The sequence below is a fragment of the Mustela lutreola genome, chromosome 12 (genome assembly GCF_030435805.1).
Source record: "Mustela lutreola isolate mMusLut2 chromosome 12, mMusLut2.pri, whole genome shotgun sequence".
NCBI lineage: Eukaryota > Metazoa > Chordata > Mammalia > Carnivora > Mustelidae > Mustela > Mustela lutreola.
The window spans coordinates 20,632,959-20,655,819 of NC_081301.1; the positions used below are offsets into that span (position 1 = coordinate 20,632,959).

The window sequence follows — 22,861 nt, forward strand, 5'->3', positions numbered from 1 at the left end:
CTTCCACTCTGTCTGCCTGTGCTCGCTCTCGCTCGCTCTCTCTGACAAATAAATAAATAAATAAATTTAAAAAAAAATAAAAAAAAATAAAACGTTTTCTGAGTTGTAGGCTAAATATTACTCAACTTGAATTCTAATACTCTTCCCCTATTGGGGAATAAAATTTGACATATTTTATTTATTTATTAGTCATGTCTTAAATGTGTAACTTGTAAACAAATTTAAAGGTAGATTCCTTGTTACTTGAAATACCAGGAAAACATAAAGTATAACTATTTATAAAGTAACTTTAAAATACCACACAAAAATACAGCTATTGCTTCCATTTGCAATATTCAGCTTTCTGTGAGTAAAGACTGGTGGATTATTCATAAGATATGAAAGAAATACATTGGCAGTTCTGCAAGACAAGTGACTGTGATAAAGAACATTATATTTTCTGGTGTTTTAATATTTTCCTTTATTAAATAATTTTAGTGACACAACAAAAACATCTGAAGTTAACAATTATAATCATTTTGAATAATCATTCCTATTCTGCCTAAAGAGTATCATCAAATATGCTAAATGCAATAAATTGCACATGGGGAGCAATATCTGACCAAAACGATTTGCCTAAAACTAAGGAAGTCTGAAAACTGACATCTACTTAGCTTGGTATAATTTTGTACAATTGGCTGCAGAGGTCAGAGACAGTGAGTTTGTAGCGGAGTCTCTTTCATTAATAGGATTGTTGGACCTGGGGCTCCAGGAAGCATATGATTAATTCAGCTGTCCGAAAGGGACTTTCCTACCATATGGGCTATGTGTGAGCATACTCATGCAGAAATGCGTCTCCTTCCATGTGAATTCCCCCTCCTTAATGGTTAGAAACAATACCTGGGGCAACCCTCTCCGGTCCCCTCTCTTCAAGAGCTTTGTACTATCGCTCAATAAACTTTGCTTTGCTACCTACCAAAAAAAAAAGAAAGAAAGAAAGAAAGAAAGAAAGAAAGAAAGAAAGAAAGAAAGAAAGAAAGAAAGAAAGAAAGAAAAGAAAAAAGAAACAACACCTAATATGGAATAGTCTGCTTAATGTTCATTGACTATATCCTGGGGTCTAATGCACAGTGACCAGGACAATTTTTTTTTTCCCCAAAATGTGGCTTGTTTTAAAATTGTTTGTTGTGTCTTCAAAAATCAGCCAGCTTTTGCAGGAAACCACTTATTAAATGAAGGAAGACTGGTCATATCCAAATAGATACAAAATACTGTGATTAAAGCATGCTCTCATTATGGAGACATCACTGATGCTCATTAGCTGATTTTTATTAGCCTTTTTTTCTTTTCTTCTAAGCATGCATGTGCGCGTGCACATGCGCACACGCACGCACACATGCGTATACATACACACGCGCGCGCGCGCGCACACACACACACACACACGGGGGGGGGGGGCGGCAGAGGAAGAGGAAGAGAAAGAACCCCAAGCAGGCTCTATGCCTCATGTGGAACCTGACACTGGGCTCCATCTCAAGACCCTGAGATCATGACCTGAGCCGAAATCAAGAGTCAGATGCTTAACCCACTAAGCCACCCAGGTGTCCCTATTGGATTTTTCCATTACATCCTTAAATTTTAGGCTGTAACAACAAATACTGAAAACAATAGAAAAATACACGACATTAGAGACAAATATTATACACACAATGGAATAAGCCACTGGGACATAAAACTAGAATTTTATTTAGAGCACAAGTACACAGACAAATATGAAGCAAAAACAGTGAGCTGAAAAAGATGGAAACATCTTAGTGTGAAAAGCAGTGAGCAGAAAAATAAAAGTGAAGCCAATAGTATATTCTTATTAACAAAAAAGTTCTACCATATTAATACAAATATCAACTGGCAGAGGATTAATTAGCCAAGAGCATCACAGTCACACATCTTAACATATTAACAGAAATTTTCCTCTACTTCAATACACCTTTCTCCTCTTTCACAAATTTCAATTGCAGCAGTTTAAAAAGAGAATTTTAAAATAGGATTAGAGTGAACATCAGGCACACATGTGCTTTTTTCACATAAATCAGTTAAAAGCCAAGTGGCCAGAAAGTATATCCAAAATGTCAGTCTACCAAATGGGGGGGAAAGTAAATGCATCTCAAAAGAATAGTATCATTTTTCATAAAAAATTTTCGAAGTACTAATTGTGATGGTTCTATTTCTACTTTAACAAAATGCCTGGCATTAAATTCTACTGAATAAATTGACAAATCTGCCTTTTAAATCCCAATTAACTTCTAAGCGGTAGAGTAAAAGAAATCTTAAAATTATTTTTATAATTTGTAAAATGGAAGACCTTATTTAAGTCGAATATAGCATTCATTTTACTAAACAATCAAAGTTCTTCACTTTAACAGATAAAAGGGTCATTTAAGTGATTCTGTTGAATCCAAAATGCTTCGTCATTCCCTTACCAGGTCTCAGGCCTATGGGGTTACAGTTACATTTCCAGATTACAATGAAAAAGGTACAAGCTATTGCTCACAATGGGGTTAATCTGGCAAATCTATGTCTAATTTTAACAGTGAAAAAAAGCTCAAAGTCATGATGGAAACATACTCTATAAATTAGAAGCCTAATAAATATATATGCATTATTTAATTAAAAAGCCCTGGGCATAAGGGCCTCAGGACAGACATTTAAAATGTACAGAAAACTCAGGTGGGTAAAAAAAATCCAAGAGCAGGATTCAAATAAACATGCCCAGCTATCTAATAGAAACCATTAATCATCAGGATATATCATGCCATAATCTTTGGTGTCCAAAATATAAAAAAGATTCTAAGTAGAAAGGCCTTGCCTGAAAGCCCCCAATGCAGGAATCAAGAAATACTTTAGTGTTGCTCTGAAGGCCACTGAACAAGGGCGGAACTTCTTTAGAACATACATAATTGAATTTCCTGTTATTGCTTTATCACCTCTATTGAGGGGTAAATGTTTAAAGCATATTCTGGAGAAAAGGCTCACAATTAAAATCCGCCTTTCTTTTCCTTGAAGCAAAGAAGTGGCAGGGGCCTTGATGAATTAGTTTTAATATTCTTAGAATTAAATCAGCAATTTCAGCAGCAATGTTTCCAAATACAGCACTGGCTGTCGCCATGTATCTGACAGTCACACAAAAAGCCTCAATATAATTCAGGAGATTATCCCTTTATTAAAGGAATCTCATAATTAGAAACCCATTGAACAGACAGAATGAAACCCTGCACTGAGCAAGGAATTTTGGTGTGTTGGTATTAAAATGCTCTTAAGGAAGTAGCCTTCTTTTCTTAACATTTCATGACAGTTTCCCTTCCATTTTAAGAGTATAAATGTATAATGCTATTTCCCCCATGTGGAATTTTAACAAAATATAAAATTTATTCACCAAAATAATTTTCTCTCTACTTTCAGAGTGTGTTTGTAATTGCTGAGGCAAGATGAAAATACTAGGAACCAAACTAAAGACAGTTGGGCATGAAAAAATTCTGACGGTTTAAGGCAAATAAATACATTAAATAAGCCCGTGTGAATGCTGAATATAGAAGTTAATACTTGGGAACTCTGAGGTTTCTACAGTCCCTAATAAATACATTTAAAAAGCTAAATATTCTTATCAAATCCATTTCAAACAATAAGCCATAACCAACAAAAATAATGTTGCTACCTCATAGCCCAGTATTAAATCATTTACCTGGATAGAAATAACCAGATAAAGGTAATTATGCTGCTACATTGTCATTCTATTGGATTTCTTTGTAATGTGTTCAAGTATCAGAAGAACAAAAAAAGATCTGAAGTAGGGGAAGTACTGGAAAAGTTAAGAATCCTTGCTTTTTCTTTTTGCAAACATTTCCTTTCTAAGAGTTGGGGAAAGTCTAGAAGAAAATCTGACCTGGAATTACACATGTGAAACAAGATTCTGAAGTTGGCATCACTTGACGACTACAATATTTCCTTCTGTAGAGGCCACTAAGTGCTGGCTCCAAATATTAAACAACTAAGTACATATTTTTACAAGTCGCACATACAAATGTTGACTGGCACAGCCTCTTAGCACAGTTTTTCTGTTTAACTACAATAAGTGATAGCAGCAATGGTTAACAATTCCACATAAACACCACAAACACAGATATGAAAAAGCACCTACAACAACATGCAAATCTCAACAGTGACATCACTGAATATTACACAATGCATAGAAATTGTAATGGTTTTTGGCAAAATGAGGTTTTTTTTTTTGTAACAAATACTTTATAAAACAGAAGTTCTGTTATAAATGTTATTTAAAAAGTTGTAATATAATGAATTGTATATATAAAAATTCAGTTAGATAAAGTTAATCTGAGTGGATTAATCCTAAAATGGACCTGCTACTTCATCCAGTATAAATAATCAATTATAAATTAATTTCTAGTGGAAGCATACTAAGGTATTTGATTTATAAAATGTAAGAATTACCGAAAGTAAATAGGCATAAAAATCACTTAAATACAGTATGCACAATTACTGTTAGGATTCCATATTGCTGATGTCTTCCTAATTCTACTTACCACAAATAAATAAATTGTGCCAAAGCATTTTCAAAGCTCTTTGAAATGAATGGTAAAAAATATTCTCTAATTCCAGTGTAATACAAAGAACATCAGAAGTATAGCAAAATTCAACATTGCATTCAAAAGACAAATAATTCCACTGTACTTGAAGAAAAAAAATCCTAGAATTTCACCTTTTTTCTCCTGCTATAGTCTGGTAAATATAATTTATAAAATAAAAATTTGTGAAAATTTTTTATTTTTATGCTTGAATTCCTCTTTAGAAGGCCAAGCAGGAGAATAAAAGAATTTACAAATACGTATTTCAACATCTTCCTGCTATAGGTCTTCCATTAGTTCCCATTTTTCCTCCCTGCAACTAAATTCACTTCAGAAATATTCTAATTATGTTGATAGAAGTTCGATCCTTTGGATTGAATAGATGTCCCAAACCTTTGAGATGATATTTTAACCTTTCCATAGGGTAAAAGAGGGTATTATAGACTGCATTCAAAACTAGTGATATAAATACTATGTAGCTGGATATACAAATGATTACCACACTAAGCAAGTTATAGATTAAGCAGTTCATAATCTATAGCTGGAAATCGTACACTTGAAAACTGTAGTTTTCCCCTCTGTAAATGAAAACTATATATGAATGGGGTAAGTGGAGAGATGTTCATTAAAAAAAGAAAATTTACGTTTAGAGATTATTCCATCAAATTTCAAAAAGAAAAAGTTACTAAAATCAAGCTGTAACTGTATAAAATGAAAAGTGAGAATTCACATGTAAAAATAGCCTACTTGGAAACTGGCAGCTTGACTGAGGGCTTAAAAAACTATTACAATTTTGAAAACAAGAAAAGATACCCTTTCCTACTCAGTGGAATGTAGGGTGTCTTACCACCTTCAACTCTTTTCTGTGAACTAGAAGTCAGGGTGCCTGGATTCTAGTTCCGGTTCTGACTCTAACAAGGTGTGTACACCTGGGCACTCATTAATGTCTCTGGGGCTGTTTCTCTCTTCTATAAAAAAGAGGGGTAGGTTAGAGCAGATGTTTTCAATCTTTTTTCCAGCCTCTGCATGGAGGATGTGTCACAGAGGTAGTAGCTCATTCAGTCAGGTGAGTTTCAAAGTAGGAAGGTAGGGGCATAGGGAACATGAGATTTAATCAGCATTTGAGAATTCCCTTTGCAAACTCTTAACTCCTTGCTCTCCTTGCTCCCTACCCCTAAAAGGACATGGTGACTCCTGTTCTTCATAGCACTCAACAGCACTGGGCTAGAGGATCCCTTGGATCCTTTCCAGATCATCCTTTATATTATAATTCAGCAAAGATGATGGTGTACATTAATATTCTAACCTAATTAATATTCTGATCAAATTAGTACTGAATACTGAGTGTAATTCAACAAAGTCATAGTTTACGTAACAACTCAATTTAAATGTATTAAAATGCTGTCTTTAAAAAGTAATGCAATCTTTAATACCAAATCAGGTGTTTTCCTTCAGCTTTGGCAGGCCCAAATGATCAATTTACAGATAGGATGAAGCATGAGAAATTCTGATTATCTTTCTTTTCTCTAATTAGAAGTGAAATCAGAGTTGTTGGCAGTTTTCCAGTATCATCCCCTTTTCTGTTTTTGTATAATTAGGAATACACCAATCACTAAAGGATGATATATGCAGTATATTTGTGTCCCAGTTATATTCTATAGCAAGGATCTTAAAATCATCCCAGCTTCATTACTTTGTCTTATGAAAAGCTATACATTCATTTCATCTCAGCTAGATCCAGTGAGGAGGAGAAGCAATGCTGAATGCTATGCCTAAAGGGTAAAACAAAACAGAACTGAGGATGCCTTCGACAATGGTGTTTCCTAATAAGCACCTCTCTCTCTGTACTTGTATATGGTAATATGCCAAGATCTGATGATCTGATATAAAGGAAATCCATTTGACAAAAAAAAAAAAATCTATTAAACTAATTGATAGAAAACTTAATTCTTTAGTGTTTATAACCTTTTTTTTTCCATAAAGGAACCACTTAAAAAATTAGCTTACTGTAACAAATGATCACACACTCCCCTTGACTTCTCCTCTAGGCTTGGAAATTTATTTCCTTTATCACATAGTTGAGTTTTTATTTAGAGATGTTAAATATTGCAGCTATATTTTGACCAGAAAAATATAGATCAAAATACTCCTTTCCTGTAGATAAAGAAATCCAGTCACAAGAAGCCTGATTAAAATCAGAAGTGTTTGTCTCTAATATATTGAACTGTGGAGATAGTCAAATAAAGAAAATCTGAACAGTTTCCGGTCTCTCTAATTCTGAGAATCGTAAGGATAGTATTTTTCCTCAAAAACTTCCTGTTAAAAACTATCTTTATTCATTCATTCATTCATTCATTCATTCATTTACTCATTCATTCACTCATCTATTTAGGAGGCTCTATGCCCAATGTGGGGCTTGAACTCATGACCCTGAGATCAAGTCACATGCTCTGAGCCAGACAGGTACCCCAGAAACAATCCCAACAGATTAAAAAAAAAACCAAAATATTAACAACAAATTCCTATATTAAATATTGTTAATTTGCTGGCACCAAATCTGCAGTCAAGATCAAACTCCTTTTGATCTTCCTATTGACTGCAAATTGACAATCAATATCGTCTAAGATAGCAGTATTGGCTCTTGGGCTTAAGAGAGAGATTCCCTTTGCCTAGAACTCCCCCTTACCCTGTCTGATTTATAAAAACAAATGACAACCACTTTTAAAAGTATAATTACTTCTGCACACACTCATCTCCAAGACAAAGCTAAACGTCCTTTAAAAAGTGAGATAAACTTTTGCTCTCTACACATGGCCAGGGGAAAACAAAGTGCTGAATGTTCCATCTCAAAGTAACTAAAATAATGAAGCCTAAACAATGCTGTACTAACAAACATGCCAGGTGATGGCACTGCTCACAGTCAATCTGGAGACAATGAATATTGATGATTTTATTACACCAGAGATTTCATTTATAATTTATCACTTCAGAGAGTCTACAAAAGCCAAGGAAATCACTTTGTGAACAAGCAGCTACAGCAGAAAAGGACAGACTTCATAGTATCTGGATTGGGTTTCAGATCCTGATGCTCTTATGTATTAGCTGTGATATGGGCAACACATTAGACTCCTCTGGATTTCCTTATCTATAAAGGAGAAATAATCATACCCTCAGGGTAAGTGTGAGAGTTAGTGAAACAACTTACAGAAGCACTTAGTACTCTGGTGCATTTTAAGGACCCAGTAAATGACAGTCATTGAGGATAATCTACACCTTCTTATCCATGTGTGTACCTATGTGAACACAATGGACGGTGCAGGAATGGCTTTGCCTTCATGCTGATTTTAAAACAGGCTCTAAAGAAGATTCTCCTCAAAATACTCAAAGCAGTATTAGGTATTCCACAGCAAACCAACATTTTCAATGGCTGAATAATAAACAAACTGCAAGAGTACAAAGTTTGGGAAATGATGCAAAACAGTATTGGCAGACTTTTTGGTGAGCTCTCAAAAAAATGAAATGACACTTTTATTACAGGATCTTTCATAAACTCTTTGAGGGCAGGGGCTATTTTACACATCTTTGCACCCTTCCCAGTGTCTAGACAATAGATGTTCAAGTACTTGTTGATAGGACTATAAATTCTCATCTCAGTGAAGTTATTTGATTTCATGACATCTAAAAGCTAAGCCATATGACCTAGACTGATGGAAGTTTCAGTTAACAATGACCCAACTGAAAAACCAAAGAGACTTGATCTACCCTAGAAAAATTTCAGGCTGTTCTTTTGCGCATCAGGAAGTAACTTAACATAAGGAAAAGTGAATTAACACAGGGAAAATTTAATGCAGGGAAAAATATCTAAAAAATAACAAGTATTTTAAGTAGAGGGCATATTATAAATCATATTCAGACCACCCCTACAACCCATGATAAGAACTGGAGCTTTAAGAATAAGCTCTATTGGATAAACATCCTGAATAGCTCTAATTTTTTCAGACATTATGGTTTTTTAGAGAAAAATTGCTACCATTCATGGTTTTCAACAGCCAGTCACTCACATACAACAAAGACTGAATTTTGCAGGTATATCCCCTAAATGCTGATAAATGGGTTTGACATTTTTTGTTGTGGACAGCGCACCAGTGTCATATGAGGGGCACTGTCTCTTTTTTACATGACCTTACACTGACCTAAAAGTGTAAACTTTGTAAATATGGTTTTTTTGTTATTGTATGAACCACAGGATTGCCTGGGAAGGCAGCACATTCAGTTGTAGTAAATACCCGCTGGACTGCTCAATTTTCACTAAAGAACATGTACAATATTTGGCATGTACCACTGCCACAGTATGAACATTAACTTTTTTTAAGCTAAAATAACAAAAATGGCATTTGGCAGTAGCATGTTTTCAGTATTGTTTATATAAAAACACAAAATTTAGAGGTAGTTGCTGATAATTTTTTTTTTTTTTTAACCCAAAGAGATACTACAGTTCAGCTAAACTTCTACCAAGCCATTCTTCAGAAAATTTTTCTAAATCTAGATCACAATGTTCCTATTTGGTTTGAGTTATCAAAGCAAAATAAAATAAATAAAAAGTAACTCACATTCTCAATTTAACTGTGTTTTTCTGAATGAAAATGCGATAAGATGAAATAGGAGAGACTTTCGTTTTAGTAGTACCTCAATCAACACTTGGAGGGATGCAGTCTCCCAGGTCAGCTTTCTCAGTACATAATGACTGCCCTTCTTCCATACTAGAAACTTATTTTTCTATCAAAAACATATTAAGAATTTTTAAAGTATGTGTCAATGCAAAAATAAAATACAAAATCACATTTTAAATGTTTCACAGAAAAAAAAATTTAAACATGAGAGGTAACCCATTAAAAACAACCTTGTTTTTTAGAAACAGAATTCTTTTACAGTAGGCTGTCCTGTGCACTTACAAATCAGGCATAGATTAAGGAAAGTTTTGTAAAGAGAACTTGAGAGAAAGAGGCCTTGTGGTTCAAAATGAAGAGAAGAGGGGACATTAGGGAGCACAGTGTGCCATCATGAAAGATCACTCAAGCATTCCTTTTAATCAGATAGTCTTGAGAGATGGGAAGACACCGTGTCCCTGTTTCTGGCTCAAATCGCTGGAAACTGACTAGGAGCTGGAAATAAGGAAGATAAACAGAAAAAACTTCGCAGTCAGATGACAGTTTACCATTTCCTTAACTATAAGCTAACTGATTTCTCTTGATCTCAACATGAAATGGAGATAACTAACCCTTTCAAGGATTGAAAGGATTAAAGATAATATATATAGAAATAAATATATATGTATTGAAATGTGTAAAGAAATATTTACCAAAATATTAACAGTGGTTATTTTGGCCAGCAGATTCAGGAGTATATATTTTGTTTTTTAATGCTTATCTGAATTTTCTAATTTTCATATAGTTAGTAACTATTATCTAAATAATGCATGTAGTAAGTCACTTCACACAGTGCTGGTAAACACACCAGCTCAAAAAATGGTGGGTATCATCATTGTTAGTGTAAAACAATAAAGCAAAATATCTCCAACCCTCTCTTCTTGTTTCTGGATGCCTCCCTCTGGAGGAAAAGTTGCAAAGTAAAGTGGATTCCACCCCACAAAGTCCACAGCAGAGTTTGTATTCTAGAGCCAAAGGAGAGGTCACAGCATAAGAGGAATGGGTCTTTATGTGTTTATGACTTAGTGTTGGAAAACGCTGCCTAGCCATGGGAAAGCTCAGCTAATATGATAATTTAACAAAGCAAATAAAAATGAAATTTGTCCTAGTCCATGATAAATTAATACATAAAATAACACCTACCCTCCTGCTAATGTGAATTATTAGTTTGCCTTGAAGAACAAATACTTCCCAATAGAATCCAGTAAAGCTATTAAGACTTGGGTTTTTTATGTGTTAATGACTATACAGGACAGGAACCTAGCTCAACTTTATCATCGTCCTAGTGTCTAAACTTACGTTGTTATTGAAGGATCTTAACTAAAAATATACCACAGGCTTCAAGACATGAAAGACCTTGGAGAAACCACCACAAAGGGTTGTTTAACCAAAATTATTATTATAATAATTGCAGGGTATCACAGATAAATTTATATTTACTGTAGAAGAAACTCTGCACATTTTCAAGAATGCTTTGAGTTTATCTAAATCTGGTAACAAAATGTTGTTACCCAAAATGAGTGTCAATATTCTTTTGATCTCAACTACAGAGTCAAGTAATCTCCTAGGGAAAAGAGACTGAAGTTTAATGCTTATAAATAAATAATTCAGGGGATCTGAGCTTTGAAGAGTAGGGCTCTTTTGTTGTCTTGACTAGTGCTTCGGGATTTTTTTTTTTTTTTTTTTTTTTTTTTTTTTTTTTTTAAAGATTTTATTTATTTATTTGACAGAGAGAAATCACAAGTAGTCGGAGAGGCAGGCAGAGAGAGAGAGACGGAAGCAGGCTCCCTGCTGAGCAGAGAGCCCGATGCGGGACTCGATCCCAGGACCCTGAGATCATGACCTGAGCCGAAGGCAGCGGCTTAACCCACTGAGCCACCCAGGCGCCCTGCTTCGGGATTTTTAATAAGACTCTCATTCTCTACCTTCTCTTTATGTTTGATATACAATCTAACGCTTGGGAACATTTTCAAAGCTTTGGTAGTTTTGTAAATCTGAAAATCACACCTCATTTTAACTGATTTCTTAGGGAACAAAAAACATTCTATCCAAGTTCAAGCACAACAGTAAAAATGAGCTATTAACAGTCTTTTTTGCCACAATATTGGACTTTGCATATTATTTAAAAATTATGTATCTTCCAAAAAGAATGGCAGCTTTATTGCCCCCAAAAGAAAAGATGCTAGCTAAACATCTATATTTTCAGATATTACAAAAAATGAGGCACAGGAGCTAAAATTCTAATTCAGCTAAAAAAAGTATGTAGATAATTTGTTGAGCTTTTATCAACACTTTCATATTCTTGATGTGACTGGATACAGAAGAGTAATGTAAGCAGAAGAGTTAATATTGTCTCCTGATTAGTATAAAATTTTAAAAATTAAAAAAATAAAGCCATTTATTAACTTTACTAAAATGAGAGGTGGGGTGGGAAGGAAAGCAGGAGTTGAGGACACAAGTATCTAGGATATCTTTCAGTTACTTTTCTGACAGTTCTTTAAAAATGGAATTCCTTCTCTACTTTGTGTTGCCTGAGAACCACTATGCTTTTGTCATCTGTAACAGCAATTACAATTAATCACCCACAAGTACATTTGTGTTAAGCCTATAAATACTATGTTAGCAATACTAAACTATCTCCATTGGCTTATTTGTAAAAAGAAAAATATATTATATATTTATATTTTTATAAAGTTAATACTGAGGGCGGAGGAAAGGGAATGAGAAGCAGTGTATAATCACAGTTTCTCTGGACACAGTAACCAAACTGGGGTCTTGCTCAAGCCACCTGGTCAAGCAGTGTCTGAGGAAGAGTCATAGGAAGCAGAGACGATGAAATTGCCACTGTTGGAGTGCCCAGCCACCGACTGGGCAGCCTGCTGGCTCAGATTGTTACAGATGAGCACCAGCTGGTTGCTCTGGGCCTCAGACAAGGTGCTACAGCTCTGATACACACTGAAGTTGGTTTTTCTGCCAGGGATGTTACCCTTCTCACACATGGTCTTCACCATCTTAGCCAGCTTGTTCTTCCCAAGGGCTTGGCAGTTGTACCAATGCAGAGCTGCCAAGTTCACAACTGGTTTGATGGACAGGTAGAAAGGAGCATCCTCGTAGCGCATGGCAGGAGGCCGGCGCTGGGCATACTCCTTATAGTCCTGTACGGGGCAGGTCTGTGGAGCATGCTGGGTGGCATACACACGAGAGTCTGTCCCCCCTCTCTTGGTTTTGGCATTCAGGTCACCAGTGTCTTGACCCATCCACTCTAAGTACTCCAGCCCTGTTTCTGTTACCCGCAGCCGGATATCACCCCACTTCAAGGTAGATCCATGGAAGCCTGTGCAGTGCCCAAAAGCTTTCGTGTTGTTGAGCCAGACAAGGTTGAGAAGACCCTCAGGATTATAGCGGCTTAGTAGTCCCCTTTTCCGCAGAATGAGCTCATCAGCAAAGGTGAGCTTCATGGACTTGTGTGGCTTATTTCCTTTTCCTTTGCAGCGGAGTTCAATCTGCTTCTGTTTCAGGGCCTCTTGAGAACGCTTGAATTCCTTATCCCTGGTGATACTGTAGCCATACCTATGTTCTTTTAGGTACCGTTCAAGTCCACACTGGTAATTGGCCAAGCTGTTGGGTTCATATTCGGACCCGTCCTTCTGCCTGGCATCCACAAAGAAAGAGGCCAGGTAGGCATCCAATTCCTTGCAAGGGATGACATAAATCTCTCTTGTTTCAGAAGGATACTTGGAGATGAGGAACTCTCGGAAATTGCGGAGCGCGGTCTGCGTGCTCCGGATGGTTTTCTCATTCTGCTCCCTGCTGAGCTCAGCTGCTCTTTCATCCTGGTCTGCAACAAATTGGGGAGGGGAGGGATAGAGAGGGTGTTGATGAGTTCAGACAATGCACTTTCTACTCTGCAATAAAGTTTCCTCTTATAATGAAAAGGGAAAGAAGGAATCCATTTCATAGAGATCACTCATAAATGTTATTTACAAACCTGCTGCATTACAATAGCCAACTTGAGTTGCACAAATGATGTACTAGACAAGAATATGGCCCATTACAATCAAAATGAATTTGTCGTGTCACTGACACACAAGTTTTGTGCATGAAGGTTTGTGGGAAGAGTGAGATCAGAGCCAGCCTTTGCTTTATAGGAGGAACGTGAGACAGAAATGTGCTATTCACCCTACTGCAGTGTGCTTGGGCCCCAAGCTGACACCCTCATTTCGAATCACTTCATTTGTGAAATCAGAGGTTTTACTGGTTCTATTTTACTGAACTAAAATATTCAAATTTGTTATTTAGCATATCACTAGAGATCTCTATTTAAAAGTTAGTAAATAGGGGTGCCTGGGTGGCTCAGTAGGTTGAAGCCTCTGCCTTCCGCTCAGGTCATGATCCCAGGGTCCTGGGATCGAGCCCCGCATTGGGCTCTCTGCTCAGCAGGGAGCCTGCTTCCCCCTCCCTCTCTGCCTGCCTCTCTGCCTACTTGTGAACTCTGTCTGTCAAATAAATAAATAAAATCTTTAAAATAAAATAAAAATTAGTAAATATAAATTATTTATAGTAGTTTATTCAACACTCTATGGCAATTTAGGTAAATACAGTTTATAAATACTCTGTATGAATTGCAGGCAGTTTGTAATAAGCAATAAAAATATTTGATATTTTGTAAAGCAATGAGGTTTAAAACTTCATAGTGTAAAGACAGGACAGTGAAACTTGAATCAGGCTACAATAATTCAGATGTAAGGAAAGGGGTATATCTCTTGGACAAATCATTTTATGTTGCTAATTTATTATTTACACTCTTCCACCAAGGACTAGGGTTGCCTCTTTCCATCATGGATTATGCACAGTTAAGTAATGTTGCTCTGGACTAGCAATTCTCACACTTCAGTGTACTTGTGAATTACTTAGGATGCTTATCAGTATGAGATTCCTCTGTGGCAGAAATCCATGCTCAGGAAGAGGTTTGAGAGAAACTTCTTTGAGAAACAAAGTTCTAGTGCTTATGCCTTTTATGAAGGAAACCCTACTCTTTATTTTTACTCAGTTTTTTTTTTTTAAGTTCAATGATATCATTTAAATGGTTTCCCTTTTAGTAATACATAATGTAAGTTTGGACTCTTTAACATTAACAATAAAGATGTTTTGTCGAAATTCACCACTGTTATGTCAGACATGGGTGTGATTCAGAAAGAGAAATTCTAAAAATGAAAGTATACCAATAGAAAACTAGGTTATCCAATTATTGAGAGGCAAGCATAAAGCTTAATTTAAAACAACATAAAAATGTAATTTCAGATTCTGTAGTATAAGGTAAAATATTTTGTTTATCCTGATTATCTTAAGAAAATTTTAATTTATAAAGTTGCTCAGTGGAAGTCTTTGTGATAACCACATATAATTATAAAAATAAAATTTGTAATGGAATTTTATTCATAAAAGACACTAACTTTTGTATCACTACACGCATTTATGAATGAGAATGTTATTTTTAAATGAGAGCTCTAATGTATAACTTCCCAAATCCTCATAACCTTATAAAATGCAATGAACTAAAATTTACTAAACTAGCTAATTAGATATTTTTGTGGGCATATTTTTGAAAGATTATATATTAAAATTCAATATATAAAAGTATATTTTATGCTGCATTCTATTACGCCATTTTCTTCCTGTTAAAATTGTTTATGTATCAACAATAAAGATGTGTATCTTTCCATCAAAGAGATGGAAGGCACACTATGCATGCAACCTTTTACCAGGTTGGCTTCCTTGGCTATTTACATGTAAATCCAAGGGGGCCAGAACATGTGTTCATTTTGGCTAATTGTTTAAATATCCACCACAGCGGACTTCAAACTTCAAAGACTTTCTAAGAAATAAACATTCATAGAAAACTTTAGGGAAAAAACTTCTAATTTCTCAAGGTTCACATAGAATCTTTTACAAAACTTATTTGTCTGAGATGGAAGATTGAGTTTGCATGTGCTACCATCCCAAAACTACTACAGGACATACTCTGGGGTATAAAAGATTTTGAGGAGGCAAAGAAAATTTATAAATCAGTGATTAAATTCACAGCATGTCTTGTCCTTCTTTGTTCTTATACATCTTTTGATATAGGTGAAATTTGCCTTCAGAAGGAGGGTATTTGGGCCTGAATGAGGGTGAATTTAGAGCTTCTGAGGGAGTTATAGGTTAGTAAAGTTGGTTTTTTCCATTAGAAATAGAATATTCTGCAGGACTATCAGGATGTTCAAGATAGAGGCTTAAAACTATTCCGTTCTTTCAGATTCAGCACGCTTTTGTTCATAAGATGCTTAATAACTATTATCAAATACATGAAATATTAATTCTACTTACAGTCAATCCTCATCTTCACTTTATAAAGTATCATATACTTCATCTTTATAAAATATTCAATATTTTCTACTTCTTTTTTACAAAAATAAACTGTTGAACACCTTTGGGTGTCCATTTAAATATCAGGGAGCAGTTATTATTTTTTTCCTCAAGTTCTTTTGAGGGGTATGTGAATAAAAGAGTTTAAGTCTGTTGGACATCATTACCTAGCCTTAGGTTGTATACTGTAAGAGGAACTGGTGAAGAAGACTATGGAAGTGTCTGGAGTCACTCATCTGCAAATCTCCTGGGTAAGGCAGCCTGTTCTCTCACATCCGCATCTCTTCCATTCACATTTGGAGAGTATGCTAACACTTAGAGCTGACCAACATATTAGCACTGCTTCAATATCCTCAGAAAAATAAAACTGAAAAATTCTTTTCCTAAGACCCTGGAATGTGCCACAAAAGGAGGTAGGAGAGTAGAGAAACCCTCATTGATTTTCCATGAATAGGTGGAAGTAAATGGCTTTAAGGTCAAGTAATACTTTTTCAGCTAATTACACAATCAAATAAGACCAGGGAAGATTGATAATAAAATGTAAAACTGTTACATTTACCTTGCTTTTATCTCTAGTTTTAGAAAAACTTCTGATCCACTTCCTTTTAAAAACTTTTTATTAGGTAAAACAAATATACAATAAAGTAGACCAGTCATTAAGTGCATGTAATTAATTTCACAAGTTGAATCCAGGAACCAGATCAAGAAAAAGAACACCACTTAGCATGCCCAGAGTCTCTCTCATATCCCCTTCTCCCAGTTATTCCCCCCATCATGTATCCCGATGAAACAACACAATTGTCTGGTCTATTAGTATAACTAACGTCAATAGAATCTAAGAGGATGACTCTCTTGTACCTGGCTTTTTCATTTAAACATTATGCTTGTGAGTTTCATCCATTTTGTTTTGTAAATGTGATCATTTACCCTCATTATTTTGTAACATTCCACTGTGTGACTATATAACAATTTATGTATCCATTCTATCAGGCATTTGGGTAGCTTTCACTTTGGGGCTATTTCCAATGAAATTGTTATGAACATTCTATGAAATGATCATGTTCGGTGTTAACTTGGAAGTGGAATTATTGGGCCAGAGGAAATCATAGGTTTCAGTAGCTTTGACAGATACTGACAAACAATTTTCCAAAGTGCTTACACCAATTTACTTTCAGAAACAAGAGTATGTGAGAGTTCAGTTTGCTCTTCAGCAACACTAAGTAGTCTCTTTTCTTTCTTTCTTTTTTTTTTTTAAGCCATTCTGCTGGGTGTGGGGTGGTCCTGCACTGTAGTTTTAATTTTCATTTCCCTGATGACTAAAAAAGTCGAACACCTCTTTATCTGTTTACTGGCCATTTGAATATTCTCTACGTGAAGTACCTGTTCAAGTCATTCTTCTGTTGGATTGTCTGTCCTTTTCTTACTGTGTGTAGAAGGTCTTAACATATTCTGTTTGAGTCTTTATCAGAAATACATATTGCAATTATCTTCTTCCAATCTGGGGCTTGCATTTTCACTTTCCTAATGGTGTTTTTAATAAATAAGAGCTCTTAATCCTAATATCCCCCAATTATCAATTTCTTTCCTTTACTGGTTCATGCTTTTTGCATCTTGCTTAAGAAATCTTGCTTACCTTGCTTGCTTCCATTACCATAAGGTAATGGAAGAGCTATTTCTTCCAAGAGCTTTACAGTTACTTTTCACATTTCAGTCTGTCATCCACTAAAACATCTACCTGGATGACCTGAGATAAAAATTATGATTAACTCTTTTCATTATGACCCATGATCCATTTGATTTTAATAAATTAATAAACTTTCAATAGGCAATACAGCATATAGTACAGTATCTGAAAGTTACAAATGGATATAGTGAAAGTAAGTCACCCTCCCATCCCATCTCCTTGTTGCCATATTTCCCTCTGCATATCAACCAAAACTGACAATTTATGGGGTACAATTTTTTATTTTTCTATGCACATGCACTTACTTTCTGCCTTTGAAAAAGGGCATCGGAATATACTATACATTCTATTCCACACTCTGCTTTTTACCATTACAGTGTAGCTCCATATCATCATATGTATTGTACAATATATATTGTACTTATAATGGATACACCATAACATATTACCTAACCCCTAATTCTCTACTGAAAGACATTTGCACTATTTCCATCCCTTTGCTATAATAAACAATGCTGCAGTGAGGATCCCTATACACATGGTATTCCCCATATATGGGCATGTATATACACAGAGGTAATTTCCAAAGTGGAATTGCTCTGTTTCTATTTCCCTGCATGTATATATGTTGTATCAAGGTATGAGAGATTTTTTAATCAAACCTTCCTAGATACAATGTATTAGCCATCTTCTTAATCTTTGCTTATTTAATTGGCAAAATATATTGTTGTGGTTTTATTTATTTTGCATTTATGATAAATGAGATTTAATATTTTTTTAATTTTTTTTTTATTTTTTATAAACATATATTTTCATCCCCAGGGGTACAGGTCTGTGAATCACCAGGTTTACACACTTCACAGCACTCACCAAAGCACATACCCTCCCCAATGTCCATAGTCCCACCCCCTTCTCCCAAACCCCCTCCCCCCAGCAACCCTCAGTTTGTTTTGTGAGATTAGAGTCACTTATGGTTTGTCTCCCTCCCAATCCCATAAATGTCCAGAATCTATAAAGAACTTAGCAAACTCAACACCCAAAGAACAAATAATCCAATCAAGAAATGGGCAGAGGACATGAACAGACATTTCTGCAAAGAAGACATCCAGATGGCCAACAGACACATGAAAAAGTGCTCCATATCACTCAGCATCAGGGAACTACAAATCAAAACCACAATGAGATATCACCTCACACCAGTCAGAATGGCTAAAATAAACAAGTCAGGAAATGACAGATGCTGGCGAGGATGCGGAGAAAGGGGAACCCTCCTACACTGTTGGTGGGAATGCAAGCTGGTGCAGCCACTCTGGAAAACAGCATGGAGGTTCCTCAAAATGTTGAAAATAGAACTGCCCTATGACCCAGCAATTGCACTATTGGGTATTTACCCTAAAGAAACAAACGTAATATTTTTTTAAATACTTATTAGCTCCTTATATTTTCTCATTTTCTTTCTGAATTCTTTGGCCTCTGTCCATTTTCTTTTTTTATATTGATTTAGGAGCTACAGATACATTTAGGAATTTTTCATTTATATTTAGTTTAATATTATGTTCATACTATTTAGTCTTATCATTATTATATTTAGCCCTTTGTGATATATTTGATGCCTGCATATAAATACATAATTCTTTTTAGTTTACCTTTTGTATTTGTGACTGTTACACATTTATGGGATTGAATTTATCCCTTAAATTTTTTTAATATTTTGTGGTACACTTAGAGATATTGTCCCCATTATGAAACCATAAAACAATTCCCTTATGTTTTCTTCTAAAACATTTTTATTTCATTTTCCATTTCCATTTTATTTCATTAAAATTTCATTTTTACTCATTAAATATTTAAGTTAAATATTTAATTATCTAATTTATTTTGGTGTAAAAAGGTAGGCACCAATTTGACATTTTTCTATATAATCATTCTTATTAGAATTAGTTTGGTTGGTTAGTGATCTGATTACAAAGTTACATAGGCTTTGCATTGTCAGCCCCAAAAGCTCTGTCATTTTTTAGTGTGGCATTTGCCAAAGGGTTTTCAGAAACCCATGTATTCTTTGATGAAAGTAACACCGAATAGGAGATCACTTGGTTTCGGATTGTGATCCATTTTTTAGAGTCAATGCTGAGTTTATCTCATTTCTTTTAGTATTAGTTGTTACTTTGCACACTACACACATTAATGTATAGACTTTTTCCAGTTTGATTAAGAAATAATTGACATATATTACTGTGTAAGTTTAAACATTACAGCATAATGGTCTGAATTACATATGTTATAAAATGATTATTGTAATAGGTTTAGTTAAAATCCATCATCTCATATAGATACAATAAAAAAAAAAGAAAAGAAAACTTCTCATGGTGAGAACTTTTAGGATATACTTGACAAACTTCCTCATTTCTATTTGTTTCATTTAATCTTAGTTCTTGTGATCATAATACACATCAGGCTCTGTTTTTACGACAGTATCAGGGCTCTTGCTCAGCAACTCTTTCTCTTGGCTGAACCCTCTTTCTTGTGTTGGCTTCAACCACAAGCAGGATAACAGCCAGAGGCTGAAAAGGGACAGTAATCTACCTTTAGGACTATAAAGACATCTTTTAGTTTATGTTCTTTTGCTAATTTTTCTAGTGGCTATCATTACTTTGATAACTTTGCTTATCTATTTTTATATAACATATATTGATACCTTACTACAAGCAATGCCAACATTAATATACCATACACTTATATTTCTCCAACTAATCATTTTCAATTTTATTTTTTTCTTGGTCCTTATACTTATTATCTTTTATTTTACTGTTTGGTTTAGTTCTTCTAATAGTACCTGTATACCTTCAAGTATCTGAATATCCTGTAACTTGAATCGTTAGCTTTAAGTGATATCTTCTGAATCTTGGTTTATACAGTTTCCCATATTCTCTCTCCTGTGCCTTCCCAACTTTTAAAAATTATATATTCCCAGGGCACCTGGGTGCCTCAGTCAGTAAGTGTCTACCTGGGGCTCAGGTCATAATCTCAGAGTCTTTGGGATTGAGCCCCACAGTCAGCAGGCATCAGCCCCTGCTCAGCAGGGAGACTGCTTCTCCCTCTCTCTCTGCCCCTCCCCTTGCTTGTACTCTCTCTCAGATAACTAAATTTTTAAGAACATCTTAAAAGTTATACATTTCCACGTTGTTGTAGCTTGTGATATTTATTATAAATATTTATAAAATAATTTATAATATTCTGTTTTCAATCGTAATTTCCACATTCTGGTCTCAGTCTTACAATTAAATAGAAAAAAATCAATGCTTACCACCAGTGTGTTGTTGGTCTCCTCTTAGCTAAAGTTTGTCCTCTAATAGCTTACTCAGAAAGTATTTATGAAAACTATGTTTTCCTGAGGTCTTGAATTTTTGAGCATGTCTTTAACTTTTTATTGTCTTCATAACTGAATAACACTTTGACTAGGTACAAGACTCTCCACTCATACTCCCCATTCCTAGTCCCTCCCACACACCCTAGACAATAGCAGCACTGCTTAAGTATCTTCTAGAATTCAATATTGGTGTAGGAAAGTCAATGTCAGCATAGTCTTTATCCCTCAGAAATCTCTTTACTGTTCTTAGGGCAGGGGCCTGCATGTCTAAATGATTATTTCTTTATCTGTGAAGAGCAGTAAGGCTCCTAGGCATTACCTCAGTGCTGATCACTATGTACGCATCTTTTTTCTGGTACACTATGTGCCCTTTCAAGTCACAAATTCAAGTATATCTTCATTGGTTTATGATACTGGCAAACCACCTTTCACAAAGATGGCAAGTGTGTATGTGTTTCTTGCCTCAGGCCTGCCTCCTCTGCTATTCTCTGGCGTCAAACCCGGCCCAGGGAAGTTCTCAAGCCCAACCCAGTAGCCCCTGTTCCAATTCTTGAAAAGTGACTGTTAATTTTACTGCTCAGCATGTACCATCCTCAATGGAAAACTGAGTTCTTACACCTCCATCTGAGATCTACAGTCACGCCTCTTGGTGTCATATCTGAATTTCCAACTATCCAGCAGACTTTCTTTATATACTGTGGTTGTAGCAGAAGACTTCTAGTTTAATTTAAGAGAATGTTTGTTCCCATTTCTCTTTCTTATTTTGAAGTGATTTTAAAGAGAAGCCAGAATTCAGATCCAGTTCTTTGCCTATGAATTAGATTGCTACAACTTCTAGTCCCTTAACCTGGTGCCTTTCACTTAACAGGGATACCATAAATGTTCACTGAATGCTTTTCCATCACATGAAGTCTATGAAGAAGGGTTACAAGATTGTGTCATTCATCAAAAATTCAGTGCCAACTTTCATTAAATTTTGTTTGAAAGTTGTGTTGTAAGAAATAGAACTCAGATTCTAAGTAGTTCTGTTTATCTAATGCCGATGATAAAATTGTTTTCAATACAAACAAAAGATATTCTACAAAGATCACTTTCAGTTTTCTTAAGAGAAATATGTATATCACTCAGCAAACCAAATGAGTCACTGTTATTGATAAAAAAAAACCCCACATGTGTTGAGATAAGCAAAATGTCATAGTATATATATGGGTAGTTGTGATTAAGTAACAGCTCTAACAAAATTGAATATGGATAAAATCCCAAAGTCCTAGAAAACTGAATGGAGAAGACAAGGTAGCAACCAAAAATACAGAAGTACAAATTACTGTTTTCTAACAGATCACGTATTTTACAATAGAAATACAATTTCGCTTATGGTGAATGAGCAGGCATCAGAAACATGTCTCTATGGCTCCCATGAACCTAACGCACCTAATCAATAAATGTGTCCAGACCTAAAACACAACTTTGGCTCTGTTCTCCCAAACCTGCTCTTCCTCCTGGTCAGTGCCTCCACTACCTACCCAGTTGCCCAAGGTTGAAACCTAAGGACCACCTTCGACACTGTATACCCGCTCCTCTGCAGCTAATCCTTCAATCCCTGCTGAGCCACCTCACTCATTCAAGCACACTCATGAGTGACTAACACATATTAGGAATTAAGTAGGCTGATTCTACAGTTTAATGAAACAGTCTGAGTAAAATGGAAACAGTCCTTGCTTTTGTGGAAGTTACCACAGAGTGAGTGAAGGTGACACAACTACGGAAATCCCATACAAACTGACACAAATACCATGAAGAGAAAAGAGCACTGTGAGAAAGAATAAGGGACCTACTTGAGAATGGATGTCCTAAGAAGGACTCTAAGAAGACCTTTTAGTTGAGACCTAAAAACGAGAAGCCAATCATGTAAACTGCAGAAGCAGGAAGAGCAGAGGGAACAACACATGAGAAGTTCCTACAATGAAATCTAAGTTTGAGAAACTGAAAGAGTCCCAGCGTGCTTGGAGCCATCAAAAGGCACAAGGAGAGGTATGAAAGCCCACCGGGCTCAGATCACACCAGGTCTTGCAGGCCTTAC

General features: G+C 35.5%; 1 protein-coding gene across 3 annotated transcripts in view; it reads right to left on the reverse strand.

The window, feature by feature from the left end:
• The window catches only part of KIAA1958 (KIAA1958 ortholog), a 159,190-nt gene that overhangs the window by 22,537 nt on the left and 113,792 nt on the right, over positions 1–22,861 (reverse strand). The window contains exon 3 of one of the 3 annotated variants that reach the window (XM_059141126.1): positions 13,080–13,163. The exons of 1 other annotated variant lie outside the window; for it this stretch is intronic. In XM_059141126.1, coding sequence (XP_058997109.1) covers positions 13,080–13,163 — 84 coding nt within the window. Of the gene's footprint in view, positions 1–11,220; positions 13,164–22,861 lie in introns of those variants that run through there. One more of the 3 variants, XM_059141123.1, reaches the window with a different exon arrangement.